The following is a 23,960-nucleotide window of genomic DNA, read 5'->3' as shown; positions in this document are numbered from 1 at the left end:
CTGAATAATGTGCATCAGGTTATTCCACTGAAGCTCAGCTTGTAGAATTTCAGCAAGATATAGCAGATATCCTGGATTCAGGAGGCCAAATGGACTGTATTGTGACTGACCTATCTAAAGCTGCGTTTACACTAGCAAAACTCCCTCGCGAAAGTCACTCGGGCGAAACTTACTCGCACTACCCAAAACAGAGCGCAATTCAGAGCGAAAAATAGCGTGAGTGGAGCGAGCCGCTTCGACAAGCCTGGAAGCTTCAGTTCTGGTTTTGCAGCCAACAGAGAAAATTATTTTGTCCCTCTGTAACGGTTCAAATCCCGTTACAAGGTGATATCTGTATTTTTATATTATTATTTCATTTGTGTTATTATTATTATTATTATTATATATATATATACACAGTAGAGTCTCGATTATCCGACCTAAACGGGACCTGGAGTACGTCGGATCACCGAAAATGTCGGATAATACAGAATAACTTTGAAAATGAACTGAAACAAACAGGAAGACTATACTCCAGTACTAAAACAAGGACATGTTTTACGGTACTCTGTTTATTGAATTATCAGTTCAATTGTACAGTACATGGAGTATTGAACGAAAACATTCCAGATGTCTTACGAAAAGAAACTTTTCTCTACAGATATATTAAGCTGCCTAATGCCGTACCATTTTTTCCACCGATCAAGCCACCCAGCACTGGCAGGAAAATTAGGGTCCCCTTCATTAAACTCCTTATGGAAATACACAGCCTTTTCCTGCAGAATGGGGCCAGATATTGGCAGGCCCTTTTCCCGGTGTGGAGATAACCAAAGAAATCGTGCTTCACTTACTTTTTCGTACTCACATTTTTCATCTCTGCTCTGGTAGAGCACCACTTTTCAATTTCTTCCCTCTGTTTTTCCAGTCTCCCACTGTAACACATCCAACACCATAATCTGAAGCCACATTTTGAAGAATTTCCCCTTTGTCCAGTCTCTTTAATGCACTCGACTTGTCTTCCATAGAAACAATCACTTTCTTCCATTTACTCGCTATACTCACAGAGGATATGAAAACTATAACATCCGCACCCAACCAATACTACAATGAACAATGACTGAAGACTCACTGCACCTGTCCTTGAGAAAAAAAACTGTCCTACCGCCAGCGGTCAGGCCAGTGCTTGTCCCATGGTCGCACCCTCCACAGCGGGTGTGCCTGAATTTAGTCTCCACCAAAAGTTCAAATTAAGTCTACCATTGTCGGATAACACGGAATGTCGGATAAGCAAAGGTCAGATGAGCGAGACTCTACTGCATATATAAAATTTGCTGGGGCCATCAAGGACCACGTTAAGTCTTGTTGCATTTGACACTGAACTCGGCCTTCTTTAGAGCCCAAATTTCCCTCATTCTTTGTGAGTGGGCCTGCTTACGCTCCTCTGTCCAAGGGGCACCGTGTCTTCTCTTCGGTTGCTCGTCTCGGTTTAGCCCGTTTGTCAATAATTTCTTGTGGAAGAGATCTCTGTTCAGGGCGTCTTCAGCTGAGATATGTAGCATTTGCAGTTCTTCTTTGGTATTTCTAAACTAGGGAATTGTGGTTTTGGGGTTTGAATAAAAAAAGTGAAAGATTTCTTTAGTTAATCTTCTTCCATCCATTCTTTTCAGATGACCGTAAAATTGTGCCCGTCTTTTTTCTGATTGTGTTGGTAATTTTCTCTATTTTGCTGTAGACTTCCTTGTTGGACCTCTTTTGATGGATTCCATTTCTGTACTTTGATCCCAAGATTCCCTTCACAATTTTGTGTTCTCTTTTCTCCAGTTCTACAAGGAGTCCTTTGTTGGCATTTAGAGACAGGGTTTCACCGGGCGAGTTGGCTGTGCGCGTAGAGGCGCGCAGCTGTGAGCTTGCATCCGGGAGATAGTAGGTTCGAATCCCACTATCGGCAGCCCTGAAAATGGTTTTCCGTGGTTTCCCATTTTCACACCAGGCAAATGCTGGGGCTGTACCTTAATTAAGGCCACGGCCGCTTCCTTCCAACTCCTAGGCCTTTCCTATCCCATCGTCGCCATAAGACCTATCTGTGTCGGTGCGACGTAAAGCCTCTAGCAACAACAGAGACAGGGTTTCGGCTGCATATAGAACTACTGGCTTCAGAACTGTTTCATAGTGACGTATCTTGGTGTTTTGGGAAAGGCATTTTTTGTTGTAGATTGTGCGGGATGTTTGGTAGGCTATTTCCAGTTTGCGTACTCGCTCCTGAAGTGCTGCTTTGTCCAGTCCATTTTTCATGATGATCTCACCCAGGTTTTTGAATTTGTCTACTCGGGTGATGTCCCCATATTTGGTATAGAGTTTTGGTGGATCCTCTTTGATGATAGTCATTACTTCTGTTTTCTCAAACGATATCTGCAAACCAGTTTGTTCGGCAATTTCCTTTAAAATTCCAACTTGAGCTCTAGCGGTTTCTATGTCGTTTGAGAGAACAGCAATATCATCGGCAAATGCTAAGCAGTCTGTTGCGATCCCCTTGGATTTGGTTCCTATTCTCAATGGACTGTAGTTGGTTTCCTGTAATCTCACCCACCAGGTTCTGATGATCTTTTCAAGAACACAGTTGAAGAGTATCGGGGATAGCCCATCACCTTGTCGGACTCCTGTTTTGATGTCAAAGGAATGCGAGAGACATCCGTGGAACTTCACCTTGGATTTTGTATCGGCCAGGGCGGCTCTAATTAATGCCAGCAGTTTCAAATCAACTCCAAATTCATTTAAGATGTTTAGCAGGACTTCCCGGTCAATGGAGTCGTACGCTTTCTTCAAGTCCACAAAGACAGACACATACTGCTTGGACCTTAGTGTACAATATCTGATGATCGTTTTGAGATTTTGGATCTGTTCAGCTGTTGTTATTATTATTATTATTATTATTATTATTATTATTATTATTATTATTATTATTATTATATCTGTGAAATTACTATTATTGTATTATAATTATTACTAAAGTCAATTCTGCAATGCTTGTCGCTTGCGTGATTGTAGTTACATGTATGCATATATACGTGTGTGTAGTTTAACACTAAAAACATGTAGAGTAAAGAGTTGCTGTATATCAGATGTAGATATGACGTTGCTACATTGTGTAATACTGCTGGAGTAAATGCAGAGTCATCACTACGTGATGGCTACGTCATCGTGCTTATTTAGCAATGCGCTCAGTTTCTTTGAGTAACCCAGGCCGCCCCGGGCTATTTCACCATTGTAGGTAATATTTGTCGCGAGGTGGGAGTAGATCATAGTTATTTCTGGAGGTTACGTAGGTGCGTCAACCTAACGTCTTTATAAGGTGGCTGCATATTGTAGCATCAGTCATTATTCTACTTGAAGGAGAGGCCCCAGTTGGCCATTAACTGAACGAGATGGAGAAGACTCAGTGGGCCATTAGTCATTGAGAAAGTGGGGCTACAGTTGGTCGATTTCTTACTTGAAGATACGGACGTGAAGGCTTACCAAGAAGTCATAGAAGGACAGACTTGCAATGAGGTCATACAGTGCAGACTTACCAACAAGTCATATAATATGGAGAAGAAGCAGTCACAAGGATGCATCACCAAGTTAGGCGTGGCACATCTACAGTAAACACCAGATCTAAGGAATACGTCATAATTACACTCAGAGTGTTGAAGGTACAGTCAGTGAGGGATATCTTTCGTATAAATTGTTAAATGTCCGGTCAAGAAGAATTCAAATTCATGCCTAGTTTCTTTCAGTTGCAATGTCATAATTTCATATTCTCATCTTTTTTATCGCAACAAGACTTACTATTTTTTATATACAATTTCAAGAATATATTTTGTTCTATCAAATTAATCTTTCGTTTCATTTATACAGTAAAATTTCTTAACCTCAAATTTAATGGGGAAACCATACGCCAATCTCCTTTTCCCAGAACTTATATGGTATGTTGTCAAAAGTAAGCTTATTACCCCACACCCTAGAAATTGTCAAGATTCTCATTCTATTATTGCTGCACTGAGTTGTAGCTGGCGCCCGTCAAATCACGTATGTGTAAGTAAGCAGGTAAGAAGTAAGTGTGAGTACAAGGTCCGACGATTGTGTATTTTATTTAATGAATGTTAATTTCATATTTTCCATTTTAAATGCAGATATTTCATGTCTTTTCATTTTTAAGCCTCTCGTGTGCACAAGCCTCATATGAGATCCCAAAATTATGTTTCGTTTACTGCACCGTTTATTTAAAATTGTTATGAATTTGTGGAAAATTATGAATCTGTTCTTCACGTTAGACCTCATGTGAGGTGTGATATTAGTTACAACTACATCTATGAGATGACAGCACTTCCTTGCAGCTGCGAAGTTGTAGGCAGTTCTGGCGCTCTTTTTATTTGTGTTTCATATGGAGACTGAATTATTTTATTTTTTTGCTAGTTGTTTTACGTCGCACCAACACAGATAGGTCTTACGGCGACGATGGGACAGGAAAGGGCTAGGAGTGGGAAGGAAGCGGCCGCGGCCTGGTGTGAAAATGGGAAACCACGGAAAACCATTTTCAGGGCTGCCGACAGTGGGGTTCGAACCTACTATCTCCCAAATACTGGGTACTGGCCGCACTTAAGCGGCTGCAGCTAAGGAGACTGAATTATTGAAATTGATACGTCCTTTACATTTATATGCAATAGATAAGTAAAAATATTTAATATAGCAGAAAAGCTCTTTCCAATGGTATTAGTGTTTTTATTACACATGCAATTTATTACCATTATTTTGTGTAATAATATAGGGGCCTCATACGAGGTCTAAATGTATAAGAGGTTATGGTTCACAGTCATAACCTCAAATAGAACTACACCGCATTGTAGTGTTTTGGTGGAATTTTTTATGCAAACCAAGACAGACTGCTGATGTTTCATGGCACGTTTGTCATATATTCTCATTTCTATGCATTTAGAACAAAATGGATGAAGAAAACATAGTCTTCACAACGAATGTCACAATATACTCTGCGCCCTGTCAGTAATACTTGACAATATGACATACAATCGCTTTTGCGAGATACGGAAGTATTTGCACTTCATTGACAATCAGAACATTCCAGCAGACATCAATGATCGGCTTATACGTTTACGTCCTATGATTGACCATTTCAAGCACATCTTTAGATGTTCTTCCCAGCCAGAAGAATTTTCATCAGTTGAAGAGATGGTCCCAAGGGCAATCGAAGCTGAAACAATGTATGAAGAGTAAACCCAAAAAATGGGGCTTCAAAATGCGGGTCTTAACCAGTTCCTCAGGATACATCCATAGCTTTGAAATCTATCAAGGCAAAGTGCAAAATGGTGAAGGTCATTCTGAATTTGGAGCAGTTGGTGATGATGTTCTTAGGCTGCGTGAAGACGTGAAGTTCAAAAGCCATAAGCTTTTGATAATCTGTTTACGTTGATCAATCTTCTCTAGAAACTTCTTGAAGATGGCATTTATGCTTCCAGGACTATCAGAGCTAACAGGCTGTGTGGTGCTGATCTCAAGCAGCAGTCTGTGAAAACCATGAAGAAGGAACCGAGAGGGTTGAACTCTGTTACGTCGCAGCCCAACATCACAACCTGCTGGCATGATAATTCATTTTTACACCTAGCACCTATATTTGCCGGAGCAGAACCTGTAGGTGTTGCTAAGAGATGGTGTCAAAAACTGCGCGCAAACATTGAAATTCCACGACCATATTCCATCAGCATTTACAATTCCCACATGGGTGGCGTACATCTAATGGACTCGCTCGTAGGTCTTTATCGGCACCCCATAAGGCACAAAAGGGAGTACTTCAGAGTATTCAATTATCTACTGAATGCGACCATTGTAAACTGTTGGATCCTCTGGAGAATGAACCCAGATTGTGAGAAGCTGGATCTGTTAGAATTCAAGTCCTCAGTAACTACTTCTCTCATTTACATGGGAAGCAATCATCAACCCAAGAAAGAAAGACCCCACTTCACAGACGCCACTAGCAACGAAAAAATGGTTGAAAGTTAAGGCTACCGATAAGCTGAGAAAAGATAGAAGTGCTACCTTTAGGTTGTTCAAGGAAAACCAGGTATGTCTGCCTCCGCTGCCAATATGCCCTTTGTCCACCGTGTTTTGAGGAATTCCAAAGCAGTAAATAACAACAGCCACTCCTTAATGCAAAATTTAGTTTGCTAAAATGTGCGTATAAAACTGAGATCCAGCGCACAGTATCCCCCGAGAAAATTATTCCTCAGTCCAGGTGTGTGTGTGTGTGTGTGTGTGTGTGTGCGCGCGCGCGCGTATTCTTTAGCGTGATTGTATTTTGTAACCTTCCAATGAATAAAAAATCAAGACAATATTTTTTTTTCACTTAAAACTGAAAATGCGTGCATGAGAGGGTTAAATTCAGGTTGGTATGTTTGTAGAATTCAGTAAAGGAGTTAGGAAATTCTCACCTCAAGCCGCTGCAGCTGTGCATTACCTTTATGAGTTAATTTGTTTAAAAACGTTATTGTCACTGTTGTTTCATTGTTTTCTGATTGTTAGACACCTACATGGGGCTGTTTTACAATATTTCATCATCATATAGTAGATTAGTGTCATAAAACCGTCGTAAAGTTAAAATAAATTTCAGTTTTTGTAAGAAATTCAAGTGTTGCTTTTTTCGTGCTGGTCAGTGTAAGTTCCTCACAATGACCCAAGAATGCTTCAAAATAAGTACCGGTAGGCACAAAAAAGTAATGAAATGACAGTAGTTGCTTACCTAATCCGGTGACTCTGGTCTTATTTTCTTACGATCTTTCGCTTCGATATGATCCCAGTAGCGCTTTCATCTTCCCTTTTAGTATAGAAATAGGAAAGTTTAGTTGAGAACTAATTTCCTTCCACGCATCTTGTCTTTTATTGCGATTCTACATAAAATATCTATTTTTGTAGAGCTCAATGAGCTCCAAGCACTGCTCTTGATTCATCCCTCGCGCAACTACGGGGACCACGTTTACACCGAGAGAAATTTGATGAGCAAGACCCTTTGATGCGCGGACAAAAACCGACTGAGCTCCGGCTCGCAATGAGGGCCCTCACTCCACAATTACTCAGGGGTGAGGGAGCGTCTACACTAGGCTCAATTCCCTCGCAAAATTATTTTGCGAGGAAATTGCGCTTAGGGTAAACGCAGCTTTAGGCATTTAATAGGGTAGATCATGGAAGACTACTGGCAAAAATGAGTGTTATTGGACTAGAAAAAAGAGTGACTGAATGGGTGGCTATATTTCTAGAAAATAGAACTCAGAGAATTAGAGTAGGCGAAGCTTTATCTGACCCTGTAACAATTAAGGGGGGAATTCCTCAAGGCAGTATTTTTGGACCTTTATGTTTTCTTATATATATCAATGATATGTGTAAAGAAGTGGAATCAGAGATAAGGCTATTTTTAGATGATGTTATTCTGTACAGAGTAATAAATAAGTTACAAGATTGTGAGCTGCTGCAGGGTGACCTTGACAGTGTTGTGAGATGGACGGTGGGCAATGGTACAATGATAAACGGGGTTAAAAGTTCGGTTGAGAGTTTCACAAATAGGAAAAGTCCTCTCAGTTTTAATTACAGTGTTAATGGGGTGAACGTTCCTTTTGGGGATCATTGTAAGTACCTAGGTGTTAATATAAGGAAAGACCTTCATTGGGGTAATCACATAAATATGATTGTTAATAAAGGGTACAGATCTCTACACATGGTTATGAGGGTATTTAGGGGTTGTAGTAAGGATGTCAAGGAGAGGGCATATAAGTCTCTGGTAAGACCCCAACTAGAATATGGTTCCAGTGTATGGGACCTTCACCAGGACTACTTGATTCAAGAACTAGAAAAAATCCAAAGAAAAGCAGCTCGATTTGTTCTGGGTGAATTCCGACAAAAGAGTAGCGTTACAAAAATGTTTCAAAGTTTGGGCTGGGAAGAACTGGGAGAAAGGAGACGAGCTGCTCAATTAAGTGGTATGTTGCAGGTTATACACTTCATTTTCCCTGTCCGTATTGAAGATCTACTTGTGATACAATTCCTTTAGTTTTGCCAATTGCCACCTTTGACGAATAAGTTTGAGTGGTACCTTTAAAAGTAGGAAAGATCACACAATATTAAGATAAAAATGGAATTCAAGAGGACAAATTGGGGCAAATAGTCGTTTATAGGAAGGGGAGTTAGGGATTGGAATAACTTACCAAGAGAAATGTTTAATAATTTTCCAATTTCTTTGCGATCATTTAAAAAAAGGCTAGGAAACAAGAGACAGGCAATCTGCCACCTGGGCGACTGCCTTAAATGATGCAGATCAGTAGTGATTGATTGATCAGAGACATTTTCCAGCTCCCAATCAAAACTTGTATATAGTTTGAACTTGTTTCTGTTTCAATTTAATCAGAGGCCTCTATCTTAAAATATTGAAAGAATAATCAATGAACTTCGAGTCAGCTAATAATAATTAGATTCTCTTTTTTACTTGATACCAGATTATTTAATTTATTTTTCAAGATTTTCTCTTTATTTAATAAAATAATATTAGGAAAACTTATTCACTCTTTCAATGACTTATTAGGCTAAGTATGTAGTCAGAAGGAAACGTAGGTTGAGAATCAATGAAAGTTTTACGGAAACAAACCAGACTGCGAACTGGAGACGTCCAATGCGTAGGTTATGTTTATTCAACCATTTACCCCGATGCACCCCTCTCGATATTGAACTCGTGAACCTCATTCGACCCCGATTGAAAATTAACAATGCATCGAGCTAGTCTGGATCTAATTGCGACTCGACCTGGACGCGGGAACGGTGCACCAAGGACATTGAAATTTAGTTTGTTCATATTGGAAGAATTTCATTTGCCACAGTATAGAGCATCCTGTGTTTTCCTCCACACCCTTAAGCATGTAAGCTAGATATTAATCTCTAGATTTGGACAAACCACCTCAGGAGATCCTGTAGTCAAAATCTAGGTTGCGGAGAAGTGTGCGTTGCCACATCTGTTGTCAATGATACTTGAACTTTCCTTTCGTAGTGGCTTCGTATCCCAGGCCAGAAAGGGTTCAATGTTAAGGCCTCTATGCATACGTCTTTTGAAACTTAAAATGGCCATTTCTTCAAAATTTACACTATTACTTTTTCCTTGTCTTTTTTGTGCCATATTTCCAATAATTAGGGTATTTTTTGTCCTTGCATACCGTAGCAATACTCCTTTGTAATTTCTCTGTCTTGGGTACCTTTTTTTAAAAAACAAGGCGACTAGGATAATCTTCACAATTAAATGGCACATTATGCTCCAAAATGAATTACGTACGTCAGCATTCGGCATTTATCAGCCCATCGCTTTCTTTTTAATGTCAAAACAGGTTTTTATTAAACTACCTATACATTTGATGTTTTCTTGTGTTGATACAGAAATGTCACATTGACAAACAGTAAAATTCATAAAATAGACCTTTCCTAGATTCAATAATGTACATAAATTGTACTGAAAACTGCTTCAAGAAAACAGAACACTATTTGTGGCCAAACAAAACACTAGAATATGACAAAAATGTTGCAGTAACATTGATAAACTGCTTAAAAAACAAACCCCTTCAAGGATTCAGGTACCCGAATAACATTCATTACCAGCCCACTATAAAGATTTCAATAAACACTGGACTTCACTGAATGATAATAGGCAACTTGATGTTTTCTGGGAGTACAGAACTAGTAAGGCTGGGGCTGATGCAGAGTTATTTGACAAGGTGATCTGCTAAGTGGGGAAAGGCACTGAAAGAAATGTTATTATAACGATAGATCTAAAATTACCAAATGTTAATTAGGAAGGGAATGCGGACAACAGAAGGGAGTGATACAAAATTAATATAGAGTTGCAATAGTAGCCACAGTATACAGAGAAAAGGGAGATAAACATAAAGAGGATAAATACAGGCCAAACAGCTTGACATGTGATGTTTATGAAATGGCGTATGGCTTTTAGTGCCAGGAGTGTCCAAGGCCAAGTTCGGCTCGCCAGATGCAGGTCTTTCGATTTGACTCCCGTAAGCGACCTGTGCGTCGTGATGAGGATGAAATGATGAAGAAGACGATGCATACACTCAGCCCCCTGTGCCAGCAAAATTAACCAATTATAGTTAAAATTCCCAACACAGCTGGGAATCGAACCCGGGATCTCTGTCACCAAAGGCCAGCACACTAACCGTTTAGACATTGAGCCGGACATGTGTTGTTTATAAGGTCTAGGAATAGCCTTCTTTCTGAATATATTAGACTACACTGATTTAGCAAATGTCATGAGATAGTCACCTAATAGCGTGTGGGGCCTCCTCTGGACGCAGCCGACACCAAATCGTTTGCAGAGCGGCCGCCAATGCTGGTCTGTTCGTGGGTGCAGGATCCATGGTACGGAGCCTGCGTTCCAGGACATCCCAGATATGCTCGATAGGGTTCATATCGGGGCTCCTGGGTGGCCATGGCAGTCGTTGGACCTCCACTGCACGTTCCTGAAACCATTCCCGAGCGACGAGGGAGCGATGTGGCGGCGCGTTATCATCTTGAAACACCGCAGAACCGTCTAGGCGCTGGAAGGCCAAAAATTGGTGGGAATGATCTCCGAGCAGCTCAACATACCGCGTACCATTCAAAGTCTCTTCCAAAACAACTAATAATGATATTTGCTTTACGTCCCACTAACTTCTTTTGCGGTTTTTGGAGACACTGAGGTGCAGGAATTTAGTCCTGCAGGAGTTCTTTTACGTGCCAGTAAATCTACCGACACGAGTCTGACGTATTTCAGCACCTTCAAATACCACCGGACTGAGCCAGGATCGAACCTGCCAAGTTGGGTCAGAAGGCTAGCGCCTCAACGGTCTGAGCCACTCAGCCTGACCCAGAACAACTAGGGGGGCCATTCCATACCAGGAAAATGCACCCCAGACCATAACAGACACACCAGCGCCCTGGACCACACCTTCGAGGCAGGGGGGATCCATCGCTTCATGTCGTCTGAGCCATACACGGTGCCACCCATCGGCATGGTGTAGTTGAAATCACGATTCGTCCGACCATATCACGTTTCGCCATTGTTACAGTGTCCATCCCTGGTGACTAGCGACAAATGCGCATCGTCATGAATGACGACGTTGGGTTAACAGTGGCACCCGTGTGCGGCGCCGGCTACCATACCCCATAGAATCCATGTTCCTATGGATTGTCGACTGGGAGACGCGTCTAGCACGGCCTGTGTTGAATTGAGCTGTGATTTGTTGCGCGGTTGCCCGTCTGTCACTATTGACAATCCGTCTCAGATGTCGCCGGTCATGGTCACCGAGGGTGGCTGGACAGCCGGTCGTTCGTCTGTTGTGGACGGCGACACCCGCATTCAACCATTCACGATACACCCTGGACACGGGTGATCGTGTGAAGCCGAATTCCCGCACCACTTCCGAAATCGCACTTCCCATGCGTCTGACACCGACCACCATACACCATTCAAACGGTATCAGCTCACGACGACGTTCCATGTTACACCTGTCACATGCACAGCCACTGCTCACAATGTCTCCTATATAACTGCCGCTGGCACAGGGGGCGTATGGTGCGCAGACAAAACACCTGTACATCAGTGCTCCGCTATCCCATGACATTTGCTCAGTCAGTGTAGTTCATGAAACTGACGATGACGATGCTTGCTGCTTAAAGGGACTTAACATCTAGGTCATCGGTTCCTAAGGGTATGGGATGAAACACAATGTAACGATAAGTTAAAATTTAAAAAATTTACCCACTGACTAGAATTTTTAAAATGATTATGAAGAATGAACATGAATTTAAAATAATCAGTGGCTCTAATTTGCAATGCCCTATTTCTGTATAAAGTAATATAAAAATAATATAAAAATTAGATTTAAATAGGATAAGGCAATGCTTTTGAAGTGCTATCATACATAACATTCAAATTAAAAGTTAAAATCAAAGATTAAATACAGAAAGACTGCTCGTCATCTGACAGAATGAGGGAAAATGTACTTGAAATTTTTAAACAGCGCAGATCGCCCAGGTCTAAGCACTCTGTAAGGATGTGTACCACGGTAAAATGACCACTGCAAGTTCACACCGGGTGACGACATAATACGACTGCTTCTCTCCGATAAACCTGAAGGGAAGCCTTCCATACCTTTGTAGTTCCTTTCATCGTTCTCAGCTTATTTGGAAGAGGGGTGGCAACTCCATCTCCCAATAGGACATAACCAAATGTCTCAGCTGAGAACAAAATCACTGGACTGCTTTCCGAACTGCACTCTCCCCTGAAATCAATGGCAATCTCCGTGTGAAAAGTCTGTTCGAGATTGATAGCCTAGTGGAACAGATTTCCTTTGCTATCGTTAGAGCTGGAGAATCTTCCGCCATGGGTCCGAGCGTTGTCCAACGTACGAAGGACACGTTCCCTTCTGAGATCCAAACTCAGATTAAAATTAAGAACAGAGAACGTAGGCCGTGGCGTGAAACCTGGGACCCGTACTTAAAGCATAGGTGGAACAGGTGCAAGCGTAACCTCCAAAATTATCATTAAAACCCATAGGCAAACTGCCTGGCGGTCTAGGCTAACGGTCTGAGCATGGCAGACAACTCCCACCACAGGCTGGCTATAGAATTTAATAAAAACAGGACTGGCACACCTGCCCTCTACCGCGGGAATGGAATGGCCTATTCGGACAAAGAAAGGGTCGACGCCCTGGCAGACACGCTTGAGAGTGTGTGTATCCCAAATGATGAGCCTTTTGACAAAGATTTTGTAGAGTTCGTCAAAAACGAACTACACGAGACTGGCTAGATTAGCAACCCCTCCTCCTTCAAATTCATTATGGCGTCCAAACTGTTTGCCACTATTAAATGACTCAAGAACAGGAAATCGCCTGGACTTGACAGCGTGTCAGCATCCTTTCTTAAGAACATTCCGAGAAAGGCGCCGACATGTCTGACTAAACTTTTTAACGTTAATTTACGGTCTGACCGTTTCCTGGCCTGCTGGAAAATAGCGAAAGTAATTATGATCTCCTAACCTTTAAAAGACACGACGTTCCCACAGAAGTACTGCCCGATAAGCCTTCTCAACATTATATACAAGCTTCCTGAGACCCTCTTCCTTACCCAGCTAAATGTAATTGTAGACGACCTTAAAGTAATGAATGACGAACAGTTTGGCTTCTGGCGTGGCCATTCCACCTGCCACCAACTAATTTGTCTCACTGAGACAATTACTAAGACGTGCAATGACCGTAGACACACAGGAGTCTGTTTTCTCAATACTGCGCGTGCGTTCGATAAGGTATGGCATCAAGGACGCATTTTTTTTATTAAGGAATTTAGGTTTCCTGTGCTACGTACTATAGTTACTGATGAGCTACCTAGATGACAAAAAATTTTAGGTGCAGGTTGGCATGGCTTTGTTGGACCCGCGTCCTATAGAGGCTGAGGTCCCACAAGGCACTGTTATCTCACCCATGACTTTTAACTGCTTTATGTCAGACATGCCAAAATCAACGCATGCACAATTCCATTTATATGCCGATGATACAGTGATATCCTCTGTCTCATGGCAGGCACTTAAGTTGAAAGATTACCTCCAGTACGCGCTTTCTACTCTCGAAGCCTGGCTGGCAAAGTGGAGAGTTAAAATCATTGTTGACAAGAGTAGCGCCACGCTATTCACTGAATGCCCCCCCCCCCCGTCCAGAGCCCCTGATGTTTTTCGACCAACTCATCTGGTGGACTAATAAAACCAAGTATCTAGGTGCCCCCTAGACAGAGGATTAACATTTGGAAATAACATTTCTAATATTACTGCGCAGGCAAATGTGTGCCTATTTTAATTATTTCCGATGGTTAGCGCCGACAATGGGCTAACAGTAGAAAAACGACTCCTACTCTACAAACAGACTGTAAGTCTGATACTAGAATATACCAGCCCTATTTAGGGCACTGCAGCTAAAACTCACCTGTTTAAGTTACAGCGCATGCAGAACCATGCGTTGTGCCACTTGACAGGTACCCACAGGTACAAAACAAATGACAACCTGCATGAACAGTACCAACTCCCCACCATTCATAGCAGGATTCGAAACAGGTGCAAAATATTATGAGGCGTGCACAGAGAGCAATCCGCTGATCAGGAACATAGGCAACTATGACACTGTAGGTCTTCGGTATCGAAGACCTAAAGATATCCTAATCTACCCCCCCCCCCCCCCCCAATAAGGGGTGCAGACCCTATCCTGGTCAGTGTGATTTAAAATTTCAAGGTCCACAATCATACCAACAAAAATGCAGTTTTTAGCTAGTATTCTATTATGAAATAGCACTCAAGGCCCAAATTGGGTCGACGGGCTAAAATTACTCACTGGTACCGGAACCTCCCGGCACCGATGACAACTGTGGCTCCTCCACGGTATGCACAAGCCATGTGTTTTGCTAGGTGTGCTAGTTACCAACTGATGATCGCAAATTGGCATACTGGGGCAAAACACTAGCAACCAAGAATGAGTTCACTGGAAAATTTATAATGTCCAATAACGAACTTATTATATAGTAATTAAGTGGCATGTTCCAAGCTGTCAGTTAAAAATGACTTAGAATGACAATAGTAGAAGAATAAGCTTGAGTGGAGCTTTGCAAAGTATGAAAGATCACAATATGAAGATAAAGTTGGAATTCAAGGGGTCAAATTGGGGCAAATATTCATTTACAGAACCAGGATTAAGGAGTTGTGTAATTTATAAAGGAAACTATTCGACAAGTTTCCTACTTCATTGAAACCACTTATGAAAAGGAAAGGGAAACAACTGATATGGAATACGCCACCTGAGCGACAGCGCTAAATGCAGATCATCGATGAATGATTGCTATTAGACAAAGAGAGAGATAAGTTTATGTTCCGTAGATCTAGAGAAGTCACATGAAAGGGAAAAGATGTTAGCCGAACTGGGGGATTATGGGATTACGTGTAGTCAGAAATCACCTCCCGGGTGAACCTATCTTTACACAGGTCTGTTTTCAGACCAACATTGATGTACAGGAGTGAAAGCTGGTTGGAAGCAACAGATATGACAATAGTGAGAATGATCGCTCGTAAAAACAGGTGGTAGCAATGTCAGAACAGTAATTGGAATAAGGAAAGCAAAATCTATTGATGAAACTGTAGGCATAGTGGGCCTTGGTGGTGGGGTCATGAGGTGAATGGACGAGGGTAAGTTACCTAGTAGAATAATAGACTCAGTCAAGGAGGGTACGAGAAGTAGACTCGGTTTCTAATTGTTTAAAGATAAGATATATGGAACTAAATGGAGTCCACACAGTTAGCTGCAAATAAGGGATTGTGGAGGCATTTAGTAAATTAATGGACGCTTGCAAACTGAATGCTGAAAGGTGTAACAGTCTATAGTAATTGCCACGTAAGAAAATACCCCAGAAAGTAAATATCGCTGCCCGATGCTCTTCTTTTCTCTTTTTTGTAATGGCTGATCACTGCTGCCAACCTGCCTGGTTACATATTAAAATCATCAGACATAACCATAACAAACTAACCTCAATGTAAACACCGATAATGAATGTTTCCTTACCCTAGTAAATGATAAAAGATAAGATGAAGTAAATCAAGATAATTATGAATATCTCCTCAATGAGGAATTAAGGAAATAAACACACTTTCTCACTTAAATTATCTGTCTTTATTTTGATATACAGTAGGCATACTATAACCATATTCTTGAAAAGAGGGGCGTGTTAAACGATGCAATTTATTTAATAAGACTTTGCAGTGTGATTTTCGAAAGTTCTAGACATCCAATGACTTCCCTTTCTTTTGCGCGAATATTTCCTTCTCTCTTCAATACCGGTAACCAGTAAGGAGAGAGATTATTGGGCATATTTTCAGCCTGCAGGCTGGTTATATCTTCAAGCTTATCAGGAAACATATAGAAATACTAATGTGCCAAGTTCCGTGAACGGAATTTAGGTCAGCTTTCAAGTTCACTGCGGATTTGAAAATAATAATGTTATAAGTTCTACTGCCAAAATTTCGTCCCGCAAGAGTTATTTCATGTACCGGTAGATCTAGACATGAGACTGACGTATTTGAGCACTTTCATCATTTCACACAAACTATGTTATTAAATGCATTATCCGAACATGCCACAATCCTACTTACCTGGTATTAGCCAAATAGATTTACAATCCCACAGAAAAAGAAAATATGCTTTAAATATTCTCGCAAATGTATCACTTGTGACTTTAACGGCGATGCGGTGGCAACACGCACTTCACGCTAGAGCAGTGATTGAACGTTGCCAACGTGCCAGATTAACGGTAAATGTAAGACGTCGTATCGGCAAGTAGGGTCCCTAAACTGTATGGTTACCGACACTGAAAAAGACCCAACAGCAAGAAAAGTAACCATAAATCAATATCTTAATATTACAGGGGAGAAAGGGTAAGGTTGCACCCTTAGGGTACGTCCTTACACCGAGAGGACTATATAGTGAAGATGTATGCATGCAACTTAAAATATGAAAACTCACCATTCACGACAGAGGAAAGACGCAGCGAGTCCAATGTGATTCACAAAGTGGTCGGATGAACTCTAGAAGTTTAACAAATGAAGAGGAGATAGGTGGGTGAAAAAAACTAGAACTGTTATGTGACCAAATAATCACAAAAAGATTGATACCAAGTACGTTGGCCATACGGTAAGGGTTGCGTAGGTGCGAGCTTGCATTTGGGAGACGGTGGGTTCGAATTACACTGTAGGCAGCCTTGAAGCTGGTTTTACATGGATTCCCATTTTCACACTACAGAAATGCTGTGGCTATACCTTATTTAAAGCCATGGGCGTTAGGGCACTCCCTTCTCGATCCTAGCCCTTTTGCATCATTGCATCACTGAAAATCTATAATGTGTTGGTGCGACTCTAAACAACTAGCAAAAAGAGGGACTGAAAAGTGAACACACAGGCAACAATGACATGAAAAATCATAAAAACAATTAATTCCATGAGGACAACAAGGAAAGATGTATGTGTCTCTTACCTTCTATCTTGATCACTGTACTACAGTACGAAACATTCCAAACAGCCATACTAAAGTCAAACACACACACACACAAGAAAAAATCACAATGCTTGAACACGACAACACTATTTACCTTGTAACACTACTGGGGTGTGGCTGTTCATGTTCAAAACTAGTACTTTCTTTTCTCTTGTTTGTACTATCTGCCGAGTAATATCCAGAGTTCGAACTGCCAGGAATTCCTCTAATCTGCTGGTTATATCCCGTATATCCAAAGTCTTTCTGAGGCAAGAAACTGCCACCTGTCTGTATATCACCATAACTGTAACCATATCCTAAGTCATATTGACCACCACCATACCCATTATAATACGGATGGGACATATAATGTCTTAAATAGTCTGTAGACGGTGAGCGATCATTTTGAAGATTCATATCACCAACACTTGGATCATAAACATTCGGAGATAGAGGAGAACTCTCCGAATATGAATCTCCAGTCTTGTACTCATACTGTCCATGGGACTTGTTCCAACCATCCCTCTGATGCAGAGGATCCGGACTTCTATTTCTAGAATACTCAGGAGCAGAATCCTGCAATGATGTTGAGCCCATACGATCACTCAGGTTGGAGAGTGGGCTGCGAGATAAGTCTTGACCTGAACCATCGAAAGGATCAGGGTAGGGAAATGCAGTCTTATAACTATCTTGTAAGTAAGGAGTGAGTGGAGTTGAGGGACTTTGTAAAGGGCTTGTAGTATCTGCACCATTATCGTCAAATTTCCCTTCTTTTCCAAACCTGCCACTGTCGTTTGGAAGATTTGAATCCGTGCCGTTTCCATCTCCCTCAACAGGTGACCAAGTGGGTGTCTTAGGACGATTTCTTGTGTCTACTAATGGAGTCTTTGGCCTATTTGGAATTACTTCCTTTTGCTGGGTGCTATAAAGCTCTGCAGTAGGAGTCTTACTTCTATATATGCCGACAACTGGGTCCTTGTACACGTTTTTTCTTCCACTAGAAGAATCATCCTTCTTCCTGAGTTTGCCTTTGCCAGGGGAACCTGGCCCCCCTCTTTGGACTGTTACAGTTGCTTCTTGGTTTCTAGTGCAGTCTTTGAGAACCTGAACAACATCCCCGTGACTCATATTCCTAACATTTATAGAGTTAATATCAACTAATATATCACCTTCCATCAAGTTTTTACACCGCTGTCGATCCAAGATCTTTTTCACTTTCTGTCCATGAGCACTGTCTGCTATTGTAAATCCAAACCCCATAGCCCCCTTTACAATTGAAATACTAAAGAATTCAGGTTTGCTCAAACTGGTATCTGTGAAGTCCACCATCCCAGTGACGTCATTCAGGAGCACGTCAGTACTATTTGGTCTTTGTATGTTTTTGACAGCCTCCGTTGTGCACAGATCTGGCATAGATTTCACTGATGTGTTAACCAGATCCTCTGCACCATTGTGGATATGGTTCACCTCTGAAGAAACATCCATAAAATTGTAGCCATCATCCTTCATGTTGCCATCACGGTCCATATACACACTAGCATCAACTGTTAGCGTATCTAGAAGAAATAAAAGAAGTGATAAGCAAATTCACCACATAAAAATTGAAGAAAAGTTTTTAGAGTGAATATGTTAGTAGAATTATTCATAAACAGTAAACACTTTAAACATTCTCAAATCAACTCTTGGAAATAGCTAGAAAATTGCAACCAGCAGATGTGGCTGTGGAGAGAGTAAATTCTGTCACCCTCACAATAACAAATATGATTTTCAACACAAATATTGACAAACAGATAAAGGTGACATTTCATGTGCAGTTTTGGAAATAAATAAGAAGAAATTGAATTACAGTACTCCCACTTTTCATTAAAATATAGTAGCATGGAAATCACTCAAAATGTAGTGCTCCATGATAGGATTGGGCCAGACAAGAAAGAAAGAAAGAAAGAAAGAAAGAGAGAAAGAAAAGTCAAGAGAGGGAAGGGAAAATATGCAGTTGTTGTCAGCATGGGTGGTTTTGAGGGTGATCACAATTTAAATACAGGTTACTTAAATTACAAAGGCACTGTGAGATTAACGACATCCTACAACTTCAAAACGAACATTCATTTAACAAAATCTTAACTCTTTCTGTTACATTTAACACTATGAACTTCGTATTTAGAACAAAATTATCTGTGCGATATTGACTTTTCATAGTTTTTCCTTATGTACTGCAAGTTTAATCACATCACTCACCACAAACAGTTGGCGAAGACTTAAAAGTCACACGTCTGAACGTTCCTTGTTCAGTCAAGAACATAACTCGGAACGCATTTTGGACCAAGTCAGGTTCCCTATTTGAAGTCAGCGTTACGAAAATAATAATCTTACAATTTCATCAATATCTATATTTTCTCATGACCTAGCAGGCATCAATTTTTGTAAAAGCGGCAAAGTCTCTAAGTAGCCTATGCAGTATGCACTAGCCATGTCTTGGTAGGTGTACTAGTTACCAACTGATGAGCCCTAATTAGCACACAGGGGCAAAACAGTGGCAACCAAGAATGAGTTAGCTGCAAAACTCATAATTTCCAAGAACACACCATTATATTGAAATTTAAAAAGTCAAGAAGTTGAAAAATGATTTGTGCCCAGTCAGATCAAGAAATATGCACACTATGCATCGACAGCCCTAAATATGGTTTCCCGTGGTTTCCCATTTTCACACCAGGTAAATGCTAGTGAAATTAATTAAGGCCATAGCCACTTCCTTCCCCAACCTAACCCTTTCCCATCCTTGCATCACCAAAAACCTTTGAAGTGTTAGTGCAATCTTGAACTAGTAAAGTAGAAGAAAGAAAGAAAGAAAGAAAGAAAGAAAGAAAGAAAGAAAGAAAGAAAGAAAAAACCTGTTGAAGTTCTAAGCAGGTGATGGATACTGAAAATGGTTCTAGATAATACAACAAGGTGTACAACAAGATAATTTACTGTTCACCGGGCGAGTTGGCCGTGCCGTTAAGGGCGCACGGCTGTGAGCTTGCATCTGGGAGATAGTGGGTTCGAATCCCACTGTCGGCAGCCCTGAAGATGGCTTTCCGTGGTTTCCCATTTTCATACCAGGCAAATGCTCGGGCTGTACCTTAATTAAGGCCATGGCTGCTTCTTTCCAACTCCTAGGTCTTTCCTCTCCCATCGTCACCAAAAGGCCTATCTGTGTCGGTGCGACGTAAAGCCACTAGAAAAAAAATTATTGTTCCTTCTTTTATTAATCATTGTAGCCCTTAAAAATGAAATAATAGAAAGTTGACCAGCTTAACAACAAGAATTTGAAAACTCTTTCCTTTGCAGATGGGGTAATATGGATCCATAAAGAACATGCAGTGTAAGAAGAAGGTGAAGTATTGGAATTGGTCCACACCATTGCCCATTAGTTGGAAAACATTAAAAGAACAACTAACATCACCTTAGATGGAACAATACTAGAGATAGCAAGTCATTTTGTATATCTAAGCAGAATAGTGAAGGAAGAAAATCAAGCAAGTAATTAAATCATGAACGAAGAGCAGAATATTTTCACTATTAAGTTGGAGAACGCTTCTGGGATATCCAAATCCCATTAATAATAATAATAATAATAATAATAATAATAATAATAATAATAATAATAATAATAATAATTTGCTTTACGTCCCACTGACTACTTTTACAGTTTTCGGAGATGTCAAGTACTGGAATATAGTTCCGCAAGAGTTCCTTTATGTGCCAGTAAATCTATCGACACGAGTCTGGCGTATTTGAGTACCTTGAAGTATCACCGGACTGAACAAGGAAACATCAAAACTCCACAAATTTGTGGCAGTTACTACAACAGTCTTCATACCTGTGCTCTAGCAACGAGAGATTCTGGCGATCTTCAAGCTGTAGATATGGAAGTTCATGAGAACAATGATCCAAATAACTATACTATGTGCCACGTAATTGTGGTCACTAAGACTGCAACTTAACTCTTTCTTCCGTATTAATAATGACTGTAGTGATTTATTGTTTTTTCCTAGCTGTTAGTTGCATTTTCAATGGCCAACCATACAGTGTAAGGACCCAGCTCGCGATACAACATTTTGCAGTTATCGTTCAACTCGCGTGTTGGCATCACCTGCCGTGAGTTGGACAATAAAAAACTGCTGCTAACGTTCATGTTGAACGTCAAGGTCTCTACTGGTGCACTTCTTAATGACATTAATTAATTTTTTTCTTTACTATTGTAAATCTGTTACGATAATACTACGAAAAAAGGATCGTGGCATGTTCAAATGTATTTAATAACCTAGTTAGTGTAGGATGACAAATTACATTTACGAAGCAGTGGGGTCATTATTTCGTCTAATCCATATTAGCATTTTCATCAAGATGTCCAACAAACATGAGAAATCTCTAAAAACCCCTCCAAAAATGAAAGCGAAGCCATCTACTCCAGAAAACTCATTTCAGGAATCTATCATTAACATGTACAAAGGACTGAAAATTTATTCCTTGCTAGTTGCTTTACGTCGCACCGACACACATAGGTCTTATGGCAACGATGGGACAGGAAATTCCTAGGAATGGGAAGGAAGCGGCTGTGGCCTTAATTAAGGTACAGCCCCAGCATTTGCCTGGTGTGAAAATGGGAAACAACGGAGGATGAGGTGTAAGAAGATGTGAAGCAGCAATCCTGACAAAAGTTGCTAAACTGTAATCCTGTTTCTGTGATCAAATTCTAAAATAATGATAATTAGGCAACATTTAACCAAATTTTTACATACATGATTAAACCAACGTAACAGTAACACACTGCTCGAATTTTATTCTCGAATTCACAGTGGTACTTAAAACAATCAGTGGATCCAACCCGCAATGCCCCATCTTCCCATAAAATAACTTAAAACAATGGTACAAACGGAACAAGGGGCTGCTTCCAAGGGAAAATTCTATATCGAAGATAATTGTTGTCTATAGGGGGCCAACGTCCAGGCCACCATACCCTCATAATGGTAGTAATCACTGGTAAAATAGACCCATGGTGTTCCTCAAATAGTGGTACTAATCACAGGTAATGTAGACCCATGGTGTTCTGCATATAGTGGTACTAATCACAGACAATGCCCACACCCATAGTGTTCTTCACATGATGGTACTATGCACAGGTAGTACAGACCCATAGTATTCCTCACACACTGGTCCTAATCAAGGACAATGCTTGGACCTGTGGGGTTTCTCACATAGTGGTACTAGTCACGGGTAACATAGACCCACGGTGTTCCCCATATAGTGGTACTAATCAGAGGTAAGGTAAACCCATGGTGCTCCTCCCCGAAAAATATTAATCACAGACTCATTGTGTTCCTAACATAGTGGTACTAATCGCAATCCACGTCGACCCATGGTGTTCCCTGTGTAATGGTACAAATCACAGGTAATCTCATGGTTCCAAATCCATCATGCCTTGGTCGTCCCTTTTAGTCACCTCTTATGACAGGAGGGGGATACCGTGGATGTATTCTTCACCTATGTCTTGTATATTATTACAGCATATATTCATTACAGTCAAGAGAGGGATAATGAATTATAAGAAAGGTGCTCTACTTGTTACATCTGGCATCAAATATCAAATGCGTGCAGTAGAACCGATAATGTTACTATGAAAACCATTGCAAGGCTTATTTCTTGTAAATTATATCAAGGCAGAGTAAATTCAAAAGGAATCAATTGCAAGATTATTCATGGTAAATTACAGTCAGGAGATATAACCTCCAGAAATTCCTGGGCAAGGAGCATATACAGTTTTTTTCAAGTTAATTATTGACTTCTCTCTCTGCAGGAGAAGTAATAACTGCAGCACAGCTCTTCTCCATATGAATGAAAATTATGATACATTCTTTCAACATGTTGTTTCATTGGATGTCCAAGATTTTTACGAGTGGTGAATATTCATATAAGACATACAAAAACTTTTGAATTCATTATGTGTATTTAGATTCCAATGTGCATTTATCTTTAAGGATCACCCACATACCCATGAAATAATCCACAGAAAGTTCAAGGTGATGTTGAATGAGTGATTTGTCAACCTATTTCTGAGGATAGGTGACCGGAAGTTATTCATCCTGGAACAAAAGTGAGCTTTGTACCTGGTATGATTTTACAGTAAATTAGTTTTCCCAGTTACTGTGTACTGAATTTGAATGGATGGTCAGGGAAGAGGCACTATGACATACATTTTGCACAGATCTATCAATGGTTCTCCTCCTATATGCATTGCTTCAGAGGAAGTTAGGCTCCCCGCCAATGTCCAGTGTTACAAGTAACTATTCTCATTTCGGTTCCGTATTGAAGATGACTTATATCACAAATATTATTATAATAATATTAGTGATATAATGTCCAGTGTACCGACAATGAACCATGTGTGTGTGTGTTGTGTGCCATGGCTCACTGTATGTCTAGCTGCAGCGGAAGCTCGATAAGGAGCCTTATGTATCTTGTGTCTCACTGAGCCGTGCTTGCCCACGATTCTTTTGGTATGCCATGATTCACTGTCTTGCTGCAGCATAAGCTCGGCTCCCCACCGATGTCCAGCGTCCTGCTGGTGAGCCATGAGTGCGCCACTCAGCACTGTCCGCTGGGAATAAGCTGAATCATGTGCCGTGAACTCGCCGCTCCTGTGAATCGATTAATTCGGACACTTGAATGAATCATGCATTCAGTAGCCAACACTAAGTCTAATGCCACTGAGCGAAGATTATTATGATCATCGATTTATACAATCACTCATAGCAAATTATTGTAACATTTTCGTCATTCATTCCACTTGCATTTTAAGCAATTTTAATGGTC

At 40.7% G+C, this 23,960-nt stretch overlaps 1 protein-coding gene across 4 annotated transcripts in view; it reads right to left on the bottom strand.

Annotated features, from left to right (window-relative positions):
• Positions 1–23,960, bottom strand: part of Magi (membrane associated guanylate kinase, WW and PDZ domain containing protein magi) — a 670,891-nt gene that overhangs the window by 377,468 nt on the left and 269,463 nt on the right. For all 4 annotated transcript variants that reach the window (XM_068226155.1, XM_067140637.2, XM_068226156.1 and 1 more), the window contains one exon: positions 17,224–18,664. In XM_068226155.1, coding sequence (XP_068082256.1) covers positions 17,224–18,664 — 1,441 coding nt within the window. The remainder of the gene's footprint in view (positions 1–17,223; positions 18,665–23,960) is intronic.

This window comes from Anabrus simplex, chromosome 2 (genome assembly GCF_040414725.1).
Source record: "Anabrus simplex isolate iqAnaSimp1 chromosome 2, ASM4041472v1, whole genome shotgun sequence".
Taxonomy (NCBI): domain Eukaryota; kingdom Metazoa; phylum Arthropoda; class Insecta; order Orthoptera; family Tettigoniidae; genus Anabrus; species Anabrus simplex.
Note: the sequence above shows the minus strand (reverse complement) of the source record. Positions and strands in the feature narration are given on the sequence as shown.